Here is a 14,663-nt window from a genome sequence, read left to right as displayed (position 1 = left end):
CAGAACCTAAATCACAGTAAAGCTAGATCATAAAAATTCTGAGATGAAATTACAATCTATCCAGGACTCTTTATCCAGGAAAATTAACAGTCAAGTTCAAGAGTTCAGTAAGGGTATTTTCAGACAAGCAAAGAAACACAATTTCTCTCTAATACTCTCGATCTTAGGAAGCTAATGAAGGTTGAGCTCCAGTAAAATTGGGGTGGGATGTTAAGAAAAAAAAGAAAAATAAAATCACAGGATCTTTGAAGGAAGGTCCAATATAGAGAACGGCAAAGTAAAGTCCCAGAACAAGAGCTACCCAGTGAACAGTCAGTCCAAAGAGAGAAGCAAGGTCTCTGGAAGAAAATCTCCCAGAAAAAAAACAGAGCTGATAGACTGGGTTACAGAGGAAATATTAATGTTAGGAATGTGACCCAGGTCACATTCAGCAACTAGTAACTTCATGGCAAAAGTCAGTTCATCAACTAAAATGTGCAGTCATATTAATGTTAATACTGATTCTAGAGCTAACCAAATACTCTAATATAATTACACTAGGGATTGTGTAGAGGATAGTGTAGAAAAGCTAACTATTTACCTACCATAGTGGGAAATCGAGGGATAAATGAAACCTGATCAATCAAAAAATGGAAGCAAAATATATAATTTAGACATATGAAGGCAAGTAATGGGAAACAGAGTTGAAAGTAGTTATCCCAGGAAGCAAGCCTAGGAAGTGGGAAGGGATGGGACAGAGGACTGCTGTCTCACATCAATATTTCACTACTATTTGATATTTAAGCATACTTACATGCATTCCATCTCTAAAAATTTAAAATTAATGCTACCTACATCTCATGGGATATTGTGAAGGTTAAATGAAAATGTAGATGTAAAGCACATGACAGTACCTAGCACACAGTAAATGCTCAATCAGCATTAGCTATTATTCAGAAAAACAAAAAAAAACAAATCACTCTATTATTCAGAAAGGGAATCACTATGCACCAAGTACCACACTGAGGATGGCACTTACTATTAAACAAAAGAGAAGAGGCTTGCAACCAAGGAGAAGTACAAATTAAAATCCATGAAATTGCTACTATTAGCATTAACATTCATGGGTCAGTTTGGTACAAAGCATAGCTACAAGGTAAGAGACACTAACTTTCGGTTAGCCTGGAAAGAGTTCTTGGACCAGGCAAGGCTTAAGCAGTGTGCCCAAAATGAGAATGGGGTGGGCAGGAAAAAGATGTCCCAGGAAGCAGATTCCGGGACTTTCTGTGGAGACTCATCCCACTCATGTTCTAGCCTGGGGTGACGATACTATTTGTTCTGCTCTCATCTCCAACTACTTACTTCCTTCTTCCTGCTCTCTGCTTCCTTCTGCTGTAGGCAAGGCCTCAGAGATCCACTGGCCATCTTTTGTTTCTCCCAGGATAGACTCCAGGTCTATTTCACCCATGGTGCTTCCCTCAAAGGAAAGCAATTTATCCAAACCGAACTTGAGTATCTCACTCAACTGAACAAAGAAAACAAAAAAGCCCAGTTAGTGCTCATAAAGAAAACACTGTGGTATCAGCGATGTGCTAAGTGACTTAGTGACACCAGGCACATTTCTTCGCTGACAGATGCCTTTATTCTCTGCCCATCATAGATGATACCAAGCAGAACTATTTAATAGTTGGATGGTGGTGTTAAGTAAAATAAAACAGCCACCTGCATTGGACATTGCTGGGAGGGACTCCTTTCAAAGAAAACATTTTCCAAAAGATAAAAACATCTGACCTATAGGGACTTTTCCAGAAAATGGAAGAATGGAATGCACCCAATGGAACTGCAGTTAAGCAACACCTGGTTATTTATCAGTCCAGTGGAGATGGCTTATCAGGATGGAAAAGCATACCATACTAATCAATTGATATCTGCTTCCCACTTTGTAAGGCCCTCCCTATGTAAAATGGAAACAATGTGAGCCGAGAACAATATTTCCTTTCTGGCTTCTTGTTTGCCCCACAAAAGCTCCTCCTTCATACCCCCTCGGTGGAGCTCCTTTCCATACGTGGTGTGAATTTATGTCCAATTCATGAATTATAAACTGCTCAAATAAATTCCCATAAGTTATATCTTACCTAATGTTTTATTTTAACAATCGGTAAGCAAAGAGGTGACAAATGATGAGAGTTGTTGTCTTTGACAATTCTCCATGACAAAAAAATTTTTGGAGACTCACTCTTTTTTTTAAAGGTTTTAATTTTCTACATTTCAATAGCACCATTCACTGACTTTTTCACAGCTATTCCTGACAGCTACATAAGAAGCTGAGAGACGCTATTAGCTACTCTCTCACCTTGTTTTGCCTGCTAAAGTTTTTACAAAGAGGAAGCTACAGAGGATACCTTCGCTCTACTATCCTTCTTTTCTTTGGCAATTAGGATTCTGATCTACAGTGCTCTAGGCACTCTTGCAAAAGACCAATATTTTTGCAACCTTTGCAAAGACCAGTACTAATTCCTGATCATCAAACAAGGCCTTTTCCAAATTGTAATCTTCCTGGATACCCCACATTATCCTGTGTTTTTATTTCCTTATTTCTCTCAGCTTATTCACTATGGCTGTAGGAACCACCCCAAAAGCTCATATAATTTTTCCTGGCTTTAGTTTCCTACTTCCAACTTCACAACTCCCTAAGCACTAACAGATTCTGAACCATGCTTGGCCCCTCATTCTCATCTTGTCCTTTTTAGACTGGGTCAGTTATCTCCAAGCCATCTGTTTTGTGAATGACTTGGAAACTTATGGTATTCTGTAACAGTTTCAAACAAAAAACTCATCTAATCTAAACATGAGCACACCTGGATATACGTATATTTAACACCAGTATACATAACAAAAGAGACCGGCTTTTGCAGCTGTCACCAAAAATAGAAGAAAGACAACTATTTATGATAAGGAATAGTTCTCCCTTCAGCCCACTGCGTATTTGAGCTTTCTTCCTGTTTTCCTTCGATGTTGCCCACTTGTGATAGTTATTAAGGGATTACAGGCACTGCTATGAGAAGCAAAATATCACAGTGATTAAAGGCATATGCTTGGAGGTTAGAGAGTACTTGATTTAGAGTCCTAATTCTGAACGCCCTTCTGCAAATTACTGAAAAAGGGAAGAAAAATAGTAGCCACCTCTTTTTATTGTGACTCATACTCACAGAAACCACTAGAAAAAGCACCTCGGATGATACCTAGCACATAGTAAGCACTCAGCATAGGGTCCCTACATCTACATGTGCCTTTCTCTGCTTCTACTGTGTTCTTCCTACAAAATAGTAAACTTGTTTCCCTCTTCTACGATTTCAGAACCCCATATCTCTCCAATTTACCAAACCATACCCACATCTTTAGCTATTAGATTCTTCTTATTAAAAAAAAAGAAAAAACCACTCCTTTCTTCTAGACAAGGGTATTGGGTTATTACAAAACAAAGGTTTTCCCAACCAAAGGAATAACTTGTATATTCTAGACAGGGAATAGGGAGTAGGGAGGGAAATATCAGATATCAGAGCCAGAACACACCTTCCCATAACTATAACCTAAGCAAGGAATCCCACAACGTCCTTCGCAAATAAGTGGTCTAGGTTCCCACTAGTACTTGGCCCTGTGCTGGGGAGCTGTGTCTGTGATTCCCACCCAGGTGCTCAGCAGCCCACTTTGCAGGGACACCTCGGACTGAAGCTCCAATTTCACTTACAAATAGTGAAGGTGTCTCTGTGACAACATCTCCCCCTCCAACACCTGGAATGAAGGCACTCCAAGGCTCTCCCATTGAATGTCTTCACATATGCAAGGGTAACCTAGTCCCTATTAAAGCTCTACAAAGAATATCACTTCAGAGACTTTGCAGTCTGCCCCTACGTCTAGCAAAAGCTTTAATCTTACATTTATAATTGCCACCTACATAGTGTGAAAATAAAGTGTACAGCCTGCCTTGTCACTGTTACAGATAAGTAGATACAAGACATCCCAGAGTCTCGAGCAAAAAGAAAGGCAGAAAAACAAACAAAAAAAAGCAAGCAAACAAAACATTCAGGATTACTCTTTCCAGTTCTAGACCCAAATAAATGAAAACTTGAGCCTTCCTGTAAGTTACTGGCTCCCTAACCAAAACAATTCAATCCCTACCTTTTGTAATGCTGATGTCTAAAGGTATGCATTGACCTTTATGGAAATGATAAAGATACAAGAAAAACTGCTGCTTTAAACCCCATGATCAGGTTAATTGTAAACCTGGTAATTTTGATCATAACATTGTATGATTTCTCCCCCCTGTAAATACTTATTTTATTTATTTGATCAACTGGTTCTTTTAAAGCCTAGTTTCTCTTGCAAACCTTTTTGCAAATAAAATTCTTTTCTTTTGTGTCTGATCCTGAATTATAAAACAGTAGTTTTATATTTTATATACACTATAAACTCTGTTGACTAAAGCCTAAATTATCATCATCTTCCTAAAATTCTACCTTTCCTCCAGTCTAATTTCTGTTCTTATCGACTGTGTATAAGTCATCTTTGAATTTTCCATCCTCCTAGCTACCCACCTCTAAACAGTAGCCTCCTATTATATACAATAATACAATATTATAGTGTTATTTTTGTAACACTAACAGCTCCAAGATACTGGACAGCAAAAGAAATATCTGAATAATGATTCAACAGTCATATTCATTTGTTAGATCCTATCTTCTGTTATAACTCCTCCTTTTCCTTTGATCCTTCTCCCAATCTTCAGTAACTCCATTCTAAGTTTTTCACGTTGGAAAGGGGTGTCAACAATGCGGGACAGAGGAATGGAACTAGCTGATGTTCCAGAGAGGCTGGCCCCTCTGGGGTATAGTACTTATCTGGCCTAGGAACCATCTGAAGTTCGTAGGTTTCTGGAAAGTAATCTTAGTGCATGAAAATTCTGTAAGAACTCAGATAGAGCCCTAGTTGTTTTTTAGGGTTAACAGGAATGGTTTTGATTGGGGTTTGGCAAGCCATGGTATTGAGCAATATCTAGCTAACGTTTGTCTAAGAGTAGCCTTAAGAAAAGCCTCTCGACTCTTTTTGGATTCTCTTAATCACTGATACCTTAATTTGTTATATTTCTTTTCCCCCTTTTGGTCAGGAAGGTGTTGCTGATCCCAAGTACCAGGGCTAGGTTCATCCCTGTCAGGATGCATCTTTTGATTATTTAGTCTGTCTTTTCACAGGTATCAGGCACCTGAAATGCAGTATATACAAAAAAGATATGGCCCTCACCGTTATGATGGTTAGAGGATAGAGGAATAAATATAATATTATACTAATGGTCCTATAAATAAATTTCTAGTTTACAAATTATGGAGACTACTATAAAGGAAAAAAAATGGAGTGCATGAAAGAAATACAGGGACTGGTGGGTCCCAGAAGAATTCTTTGAAGAAGTAACATTTAAGTTAAAATCCAAAAGATACACAGGAGTTAGCCAAGTGAAGACCGGGTAAAGAACACTGCAGATTGAGGGAACAGCATCTTCAAAAGCTGTGAAGCAGCAAAGAACCTGGGTGCTTAGGGGATCAAAAAATGACCTACGGAAGAAGGTGAGATGACCCTGGAGATGGAGGCTGGGACCAGCCCACAAAGGCCTTATAGAACATTAAGGGAGGGGAATCTTTTCTTAACAGCAATGAGAAGTCACTGAGGAGTCCTGAGGGAGGGCATAACGCAAGTTGATTTACTTTTTAAGATTAGTCTGGTTATTATGAGGAAAGTGGATTGAAGGAGGACAAGAGGGAAACCGTGGAAGACTAGTTAGAATGCTACTGTATATGGACGATATCTGTTGAGCACTTACTAGGTACCAAGTACTATGCTAGGGCTATAAAGGTATTACATTACTTTAAATCTCAAAATGAGCCTATGCGGTTCCATACAGCCCTACGCAATGGTCCAGGTCAGATGTTCTGGTGACTTGACTAGAGGTGCGGCAGTGAAGATGGGGCAAAGTGGGAGAACCCGGATATATTATAATATGGGTCCTAAATTCTAACTCAAGGGCTGCTATATTGAATACTATAAGCCCTCTATCATGAGTGCTCTCTCCAAAATCTTTCAAGGCAGCTTTTGTCACCTGCCCAATAATTCTTTCTTCAAGTAAATTAACTTTAGTTCTTTCAACTATTTTTCATATAGCAAAATTCTGAACTTGTTATTGTTCGCTGTTCTCTGAGTATGAAATGAGTAATGTGAACACTGACTACAGTGGTGGGGTATAGTAATTACTGTTATGGATTATGCTGAGTTCTTTATTTTACTTTTCTTAATAGCCTTCTGATGTAATTATTGGTATCCTCTTCTAGAACAGAGAGTAGCTCTGAGAGGTTAAGATATTTGCTCAAAGTCACAGAGTCATTAAGTGATGAAGATTGGATTGAAATACAAGTGAGATGTATCCAAAGACTATGATATTTATTCTACATTTTGCTGCCTTTAGGTATCCTATTTATTTTTAGATTCTACAGCATGCTGCATGCAGTAGGTACTATGGCAGGTGTGACTCTGGCCAGGAAACAAGAGTATGGTTGGGGAGGGTGGGTGGTCAATCCTAGTCTTTTCATTTATATTCTCATGCACAGAACACTAACTATAAATCATGACATACTCTAAATTGAAGAACAATATATTATACCTGGAAGTCAGCATCAGTTGAAGGTTTCTGGGCTCTCAGAGTAAAATGGCCTCCTTCTATGATCATGTTGGTGAGATGCAGTTTAGAGGCTGCTTTCCTGTAGACTATTTCTTCCACAGTGTCTCGGCCAATCAGACGAATAACTTTAACAGACCTGTACGTAAGTCAAATGGGAGTAGTGTAATGTAAGAGTCTGCAAAGGTGGGTAAAGCATGCAAGGTAGATATTCCTAAAAGGAAACAAAACCAAAATGCTATATTCAGGGTACATTAAAGGGAAATTGTTTTACTTGGACTTGAATTTTTGTAGAGAGATCTGGCTTCAAATTCTAAAAGAGCCAAAGGAGGGATGATGAGGTCACCATGATTGGATTCCTTATCTATGACTGAGATAGATCTAAATTATTCCCAGGTCAAAACTAATACCTATTTTTTTATCTTAACTCCATTACCCCATTGTAAGAATAAAATAAAGTCTAGCTTCCACACAAGATAACACAGGACAGGGCTACAGGACAGCTTCAACTGGTATTGCAAGAAAGGAAAAAAGAGAACTTCTGACACAAGCCTAGAATCGGCACTAGATAGGAAAAACAAGTTTAAATAAGTAACGGCTTGGGTCACTGAAATGTAAAGCATAATCAAAAGTGGGAAATTGAATGAGACTATCCGGATAGGCTATGATCTCTGGAGAATCCAATCAGCAGCGAAACAGGGGAGGGACCTGTATGCTAGGCTTATGGTATAAAGCCTGTAGCATTCTATTACTTGGCGCACCAGCCACCATTTTTTGGCTGCGTGCCCGTTCTTGCAAGATCGTTAATAAATTATTTTCTTCTTCACAATCAGGTGAGTTTATTCTCTTTCAGGTACAGCTTTCTTTCTAACACCAATCAACTCATTTTTTCAACTGAGTATGACCCTAACTCAGAAAGTATGAGTTAAATAACTTCTACAGCCTCCCTCTAATCCTTTCACAACTTGTTTCTGTTCTTTTTAACAGAGTAAGTCTAGACTGGTAAAGTGACCCACCCAACACTACTCTAGGGCTCAACTTCAACACTGAGATAACACCTGGGATGTCACTCAACTCTCAATTTGGGACCGCCACCAGATAGACATACTTTACAACCTTCCACAACTCAGATTTGTGGATGAACAAACCAAGGATGTGGAAAGAACTGATGCTTAAATTTCTCACTTGTTCTGGCCAATTCGGTGAGCCCTGGCAGCTGCTTGCAAGTCATTCTGAGGATTAAAATCACTGTCAACAAAAATAACAGTATCCGCTGCAGTTAAGTTCATGCCAACTCCACCTGGAAATATTTCAAGAAGTAACATGATCAGCAGCACACAGACTAGGAACTAGAAAAATTAGAAAATAAACAGACAGGCTAGAGTGGGTCAGATTGATAACCTAGAAGCAACTAAAACAACTGGTTTCATCCTTCAAACTGACACCCCATCTCCAACTCCAGGCCCTTGCACTGCTTAAAAGTGCCACCTGAGTTCATATTGCCTGACTTGGGAAAATGACCTACAAAATATGACAGGATGAGGGTAAAAGGGGTAAGTAGTACAAGCGGGTACTTAGGTCAATGCCGTGCCATGAAGCCACTTTAAATCTCTTCTGCTTAAAAATCTTGATTGGATTTTGTTCAGAATCGTCTATAAAGATGATACTTGCTTTTTTAGAAAACAGCTCTAAATATGAGTAGGGTGCTGTGGCACTGTTAAGAGAAGTTATAGCTGGTAGCAGTCTCCCTAATAAAAGCTAACAAGAAGTGCAGATTGTAATGTAATCCTCAGCAGAATGAGAAACTACCACCCTCTGACATGACAAAACTTTAGTGAGTCCACTCTGTACTTGTTTTCCCCCTTAATCAAACAGAAGGTAACAAAACCATAGCAAGACAAGAATACTCCATGGAATAATTTTCTGATCTTTCTTCAATGCTGTGGGAAAAGGGTTAAGAAAGTTTCTTGGATAACAGAAGTTAAATAAAAGAACTATGAAGACAATTACAGCCTTCTCTTTAATTAATGTGGAAAGAAGTACAGAATTTACCCCCTCTTTCCGGGGTCATTGGAGCTTATTACTGAAACATAAGCAAGCCTGAAAGGGTGTTGTGTCAAGAGCCTGAATTACAGACTAACTGTTGAGAAGGACAACTGACTTTAAGTTGGATCTCGAGTTAAAGCAGGCAGAAAGATTTTAATTAAAGCCTTCATATAAAATTAAAGTTGGAATAAGGAGATAATACAGATTGATTACTAAAAGATGCTAAATTATACCTAAATATCATGATAGCTAACACTTATACTCTGCTTCCTACATGTCAAGCACAGTTCAAAGCACTTAACATATAATTCCTCTGATCCTCACAACAAACCCAGAAGTAGTTTCTATTACTATATGATCACCATTTTGTAGCTGTTGAAGGGAAGCCCAGAGAGGTTAAGGGACTTATCCGAGGTTACACAGCTAAAAGGTTAAAGAGCCAGGATTTTGTTCCACACAGCCTGGTTCCAAAACTGTGCTTTTATCACTACACTACAACACTCCTCAGGCACTTATTTCCTTAAAAAGTATGATCTTTGAAAATTATTGTCTTCTTGGGTTAAAGTTGTCCAAATTCAGCTCTTCTTATTGAAGGGTGACAATTTTATAGATAAGTTATGCTCTTATTTTGGTGGGGGCTGTGGAGACATTCAGGAGTTATTATTGCCATCTGGTGGCAATATGACTCAGTTACAGAAATATTTGAAAGACAGAGGGAAATCTGTTAAAAAACTACAGTGAAAGCAAACATGACAGTGTTTAGGAAAGGCTAAAGTCCAAGTCTGCCTCAGCTCCTATAAGACCTTCTCTGCTTTTGACAGATGCTGAGTACTCCAAGGAAATTAGCTGAAAAGCAAAGATCTTTCTCCTAATTTGAGACATTTCAAACATAATACTGCCAAACACAGTACTGCCAAAATTTCATCGTGAAATTTTAAAAAGCATAAATAGAATTTCTGTCCCAGCACTGATGGTCCAAGGGCACAGCCCCTTCCAACTTCTCCTAAGACACCCTGAAACAAGTGGTCGCATGAATGACTGGCTAAGAGTTAGGGTGCAGTCCATGACCCTGGAAGGCGATGAGGTCGAATGTACCTGATCATACTCTGTTATTAATTTTCTTAGGGAGACAAGATGCACACAGGTGAAACAATCTCCTTATGATCAAGGGTTATAGCTAACACTGCTTTTATAAATCCTTACAATACTAGGCTCTTAAATAAATGCTCCCTGAAAAACACTTAACTCTTTCTATAAAAATAATGATCTCTCTCTAGTGGATTGGAGGACATACATGATCTCTTTCTAGTGGATTGGAGGACATACTTTTTTAGTGTTCCTGTTTCTATTCCATCATGAGTAAGTTCTACAAAAAATAAGATAGTGAAACTAAGATTTTATAAGTTAAAAACTAATTTAAGGTCTGCTTGCTCAGGACATGCACATGAAAAAACGATTTCATCACCAAGAACTGATTTTAAATTATTTACTAGAACATAAAAACATTCTATAACCGGTAAAGCACTATGAATGTCATACATATTTATGATCTCAGTCACATATAGGCAATTTCATAAATAATTCTTAATTTCTCACAGTTTCATTATAATCACAGTTGCTTTTTTTAAAAATGGATTTTTATTTAGCTTTTATAAAATTATTCCAAAGGTACTTACGGAAGAAGGGCAACTAACAATCAGGTTGTTATCTCATTCCTAAAACTTGTAGTTGGAAAGAAGAGCTGCCTCCACGTAAAGTAAATAAAGCTTTTTACAAATTACATAAGTAATTCAGGACAATCCCAAGGTCAGAGGCCAAAGCAAATTAGAATTACTCTCTAACGACCCCAGGTTTTGGCCTTACGTCTTTTATGAGATGACAGTTCAGACTGGATAGAAAATAGCACCATGGTAGAAGTGCAATACGTTGGTAAACTTCTGTCAACTTCTTTAATTTCCATTTTTTTACACTCATTTATGGCTTCTCCTTTTGGAGAATTAAGGAAAAAGATACTAATGGTTAAGATTTAAAAGTTCTATATGAGAGAAATGCAAGCCAAAACCACAAGGAGATGTTATCTCACATTTACTGGAATGGCCATTACAAAAAAAAGAGAAAACTAAAAATGCTGGAGAAGATGTGGAGAAAGAGGTACACTTATTCACTGTTGGTGGGACTGCAGAATGATGCAAACTGGAAAGCAGTCTGGCAGATCCTCAGGAAGCTAAATATAGAATCGCCATATGATCCAGCAATCTCATTACTAGGTATATATTCAGAAGAACTGAAGACAGGGACACAGACATTTGTACACCAATGTTTATAGTGCCATTATTCACAACTGCCAAGAGATGTAAACAGTCCAAATGTCCATCAACAGATGAATGGACTAACAAACTGTGGTGTATACATACGATGGAGTATTATACAGCTTTAAGACAGAATGAATAATGACGTGTGCAACAATAAGTATGAACCCTGAGGACATTATCTTGATCGAATTGAGCAGAAACAAAAAGATAAATACTGTGTGGTCTCACTAATACAAACTAACAATAATGAGCAAACAGTGAGAGTTAAAGTTGAGAACTTTATCAAGAGACAGAAAGAGGGTAGAGATTGGGCATCTGATGCTAAAGCAGCACAGAATGTTGAACACGACTGATTGTAAAAGGATAGCACAATACCATCTCGATGTGGCATGATATTGGAAGTATAGTGAACAAAGCTGGGTGTGAGTATGGCTGTACGAGGAAGATTAGGTTCATGTATGACACCAAAAGGAAAAATAGAGGATAAAATTGGGACTATGTAACTTAGCAAAACCTAGACTAGACAATGATGTTGATTAAATGTACAAATTATAAGGAATAACAAGTGAATGTCCACAATGCAAGGTGCTGAAAATGGGATGGTATACAGAAAAAATACAAAGCAAAACAGGGTCTACAGTTAACAGGAACACTGTAATATGCTTCCATTCATTGTAACAAAGGCAATATGCCAAAGCTAAATGTCAGTATGAGGGCAACGTAAGGGAAGGGTATGGGATTCTTGGTGGTGGTGTTGCTTTTCCTTTTTATTTATTCATCTTTTTTTCTCCTCTTCTTCTTTCTTGACAGAAGAAATGGAAAATGTCCTCACATAGACTGTGGTGGTAAATGCCTAACTATATGATTATATTAGGAACCACTGTTCATTTACTTAGGATGGATTGTACAGTTGGTGAATAAAATAGCTTAAAAATAAGCAGACCTTTTACCTAGGGTATGGATAGATGAGTAAAAAATATAGATAAAAAATAAACAAATAATAGGGGAAACAAAGGTTAAAATAAATTGAGTAGATTGAAATACTAGTGGTCAATGAGAGGGAGGGGCAAGGGGTAGGGTATGTATGAGTTTTTTCTTTTTTATTTCTTTTGCTGGAGAGATACAAATATTCAAAACATGAACATGGTGATGAATACACAACTATGTGATGAAACAGTAAGGCACTGATTGTATACCATGTATAGAATGTCTGTATGTCAAGTATGCTTGTATGTTTGTTAAGGTTTGACAATAAAAATATTTTTTAAAAAATAAGCAGAAAACTACAAGTGCTGGAGAATATGTAGAGAAAGAGATGTACCTATTCACTGTTGGTAGGAAAGTAAAATGGTGTAGTCCCTCTGGAGGGCAGTTGTGGTGGTTCCACAGGAGGCTAAGCATAGGGTTGCCATATGATCCTACAATTCTGTAATTAGGTACGTACTTGGAGGAACTGAGAGTGGGGACAAGAATGGACATTTGTACACTGGTGTTTTGGGTGGTAGTATTCACAATTTACAATGGATGAGGCGGACTAGGGGTACATGAATGGGAAGGGGAAACTGTGCTGTATACATACAATGGAATATTTAGCAGTTGCAAAAAGGAATAAAGTTGTAAGGCATGCAACTAGGTGAATGAAACTTGAGGACATCATGTTGAGTGAAATAAGAAGACAAATGTTGTAAGCCTCACTAATATAGACTAACTATAATTGCAAACCCTTCAGACTTGAATTTGAGAACATAGGTTATCAGGGGATACAACGTGGGCGGTTTGGGCAATCGATGATTAAGGAGTAGAAGGTTCAATAAGGCGTATTGTAAAGGTTCCTAGAGTGTAAGCTCTTACAGTAGTCACATTAATTCCTATGTTTTAACTGTTATTTTAAAATTCTGAGATCTTGAGCACTTTATATAGCCTTGTCATTCCCTGGAACTCTGGGAATCTATGTGATACCTGAGACTCAGAGTTAGAGTTCTGCAACTATGAGAGTCAGTAATACCCCATATTGCACAAAGAAGCTGAAAAAGAGAACAGACTTCAATTACAGATATGAACGAAGATTATCTGTTTATGACCTAGGTAAATCAGAAAACAGGATAAAGTATGATACTGACTGTGTTTTAAAACTTCAACTTCTGTGTGAGACCAAAGGAAGAGATGTTTATTTGTCACAAAACTTATATTTTCTGTAGTGCACTATCTAATTTAACCTGTATGGTCAGTTTTTCAAACAACCTAATTACATGCAATCTTGAATAGGGAATGAGATCTTGTTATTTTGTACAAGTTAATGTAATACCCTGATACATCCCAGAATAATTCTCTCTTAGTCAATTCTGCAAATAAACCCACTCCCATCTCCCTACATGGGACATGACTCCCAGGGTTGTAAGTCTCCCTGGTAATGTGGGACATAACTCCCAAGGATAAGCCTGACCCTGAAACCATGGGACTGAGAAAGCTTTCTTGACCAAAAGGGGAAAAAGAAATGAAACAAAATAAAGTTTCAATTGCTAAGAGATTTCAAATAGAGTTGAGAGGTAATTCTGGAGGTTATTATCATGAATTATATAGATATTCCTTTTTTAGTTTCTGGTGTATTAGAATACCTAGAAGGAAATACCTGAAACTGTTGAACTGTAACCCAGTAGTCTTCATTCTTGAAGATGACTGTATAACTATATAGCTTTTACGGTTTAGCTGTGATTGTGAAAACCTTGTGAATGACACTCCCTTTATCCAGTATATGGGCAGATGAGTAAAAAAATAAAGGCCAAAAAAGAAAATAAATAATAGGGGGGAATAAGGGGTATGGGATATTTTGGGTAGTCTTTCTTTCTATTTATTTATTTTTTTTGGAGTAATGAAAATGTTCTAAAATGCTTTGTGACAATGAATGCACAACTATATGATGATACTGTGAGCCACTGACTGTATTTTGGATGATTATATGGTATGTGAATATGTCTCAATAAAATTACACTAAAAAAAAAGCACTGTATCACACCTTTTTGTCCACTTTAGTCAATGCCTATGTGGCCTACCTGCCCTGGTACTCAGGAGAAAAATAAAAATGGGCTGCTGTCGAAAGTTCTTAATGGCCAGGTGTCTCTCTTCTCCTCTCACAGAACCATCCACGCGCTCATAGCTATAACCTTTACACCAAGAAAAACAAACAAATAAATTAACTCTTTTCAAATATTCTTTGGGGACACTAAACTATTAAATGAGCCCCAAACCAAACAGACAATTTTGTCCCTTTCCATATATAGCCATATATAGTAAGCAAATCCCATGGGGGAAAATATCTAAATTCAAGGGACAATTCACTTTACAAAAGGATTCACCACAATACTTTCCTCTGGATTTTGATATGTATGTAGTCAATGTATTTGACATTCATGAACTTAATATTCATTTTTAGCTTTTCCCCAAACAACCCTGAACATCCATACCAATGTGCTAGTTTCTAATTCTGCTGAAACAACATTCTCAGTTGTGCAAGCAGTAAAGTAAGCACTGGGGAACAGGTGAGTGAGCCTGCCTGGCGGCTTAGCATCTTTCTCAGGAAAGCTTCAGGCTCTCCACCTGTCACCACA

General features: G+C 37.8%; 1 protein-coding gene and 1 long non-coding RNA gene across 5 annotated transcripts in view; one reads left to right on the top strand and one right to left on the bottom strand.

The window, feature by feature from the left end:
• CHD1L (chromodomain helicase DNA binding protein 1 like) overlaps positions 1-14,663 on the bottom strand; it is a 109,226-nt gene that overhangs the window by 28,558 nt on the left and 66,005 nt on the right. For all 3 annotated transcript variants that reach the window (XR_013173897.1, XM_077155893.1, XM_077155892.1), the window contains exons 12-15: positions 14,109-14,219; positions 7,886-8,000; positions 6,686-6,839; positions 1,342-1,504 (exon numbers count right to left, since the gene is read on the bottom strand). Coding sequence is in view for 2 of the 3 variants with exons in the window: in XM_077155893.1 (XP_077012008.1) it covers positions 1,342-1,504; positions 6,686-6,839; positions 7,886-8,000; positions 14,109-14,219 (543 nt within the window). In the remaining variant the exon portion in view is untranslated. The remainder of the gene's footprint in view (positions 1-1,341; positions 1,505-6,685; positions 6,840-7,885; positions 8,001-14,108; positions 14,220-14,663) is intronic.
• On the top strand, positions 7-7,950 carry LOC143679690 (uncharacterized). 2 transcript variants are annotated; one of them, XR_013173898.1, is made up of 3 exons: positions 7-102; positions 972-1,135; positions 7,688-7,950. It is a non-coding gene; the product is annotated as an uncharacterized LOC143679690 (long non-coding RNA). The 2 variants fall into 2 exon arrangements; XR_013173899.1 differs by having other exon boundaries at positions 54-107.

Source organism: Tamandua tetradactyla, chromosome 4 (genome assembly GCF_023851605.1).
Source record: "Tamandua tetradactyla isolate mTamTet1 chromosome 4, mTamTet1.pri, whole genome shotgun sequence".
NCBI lineage: Eukaryota > Metazoa > Chordata > Mammalia > Pilosa > Myrmecophagidae > Tamandua > Tamandua tetradactyla.
This window is presented reverse-complemented; position numbering and strand designations above follow the sequence as displayed.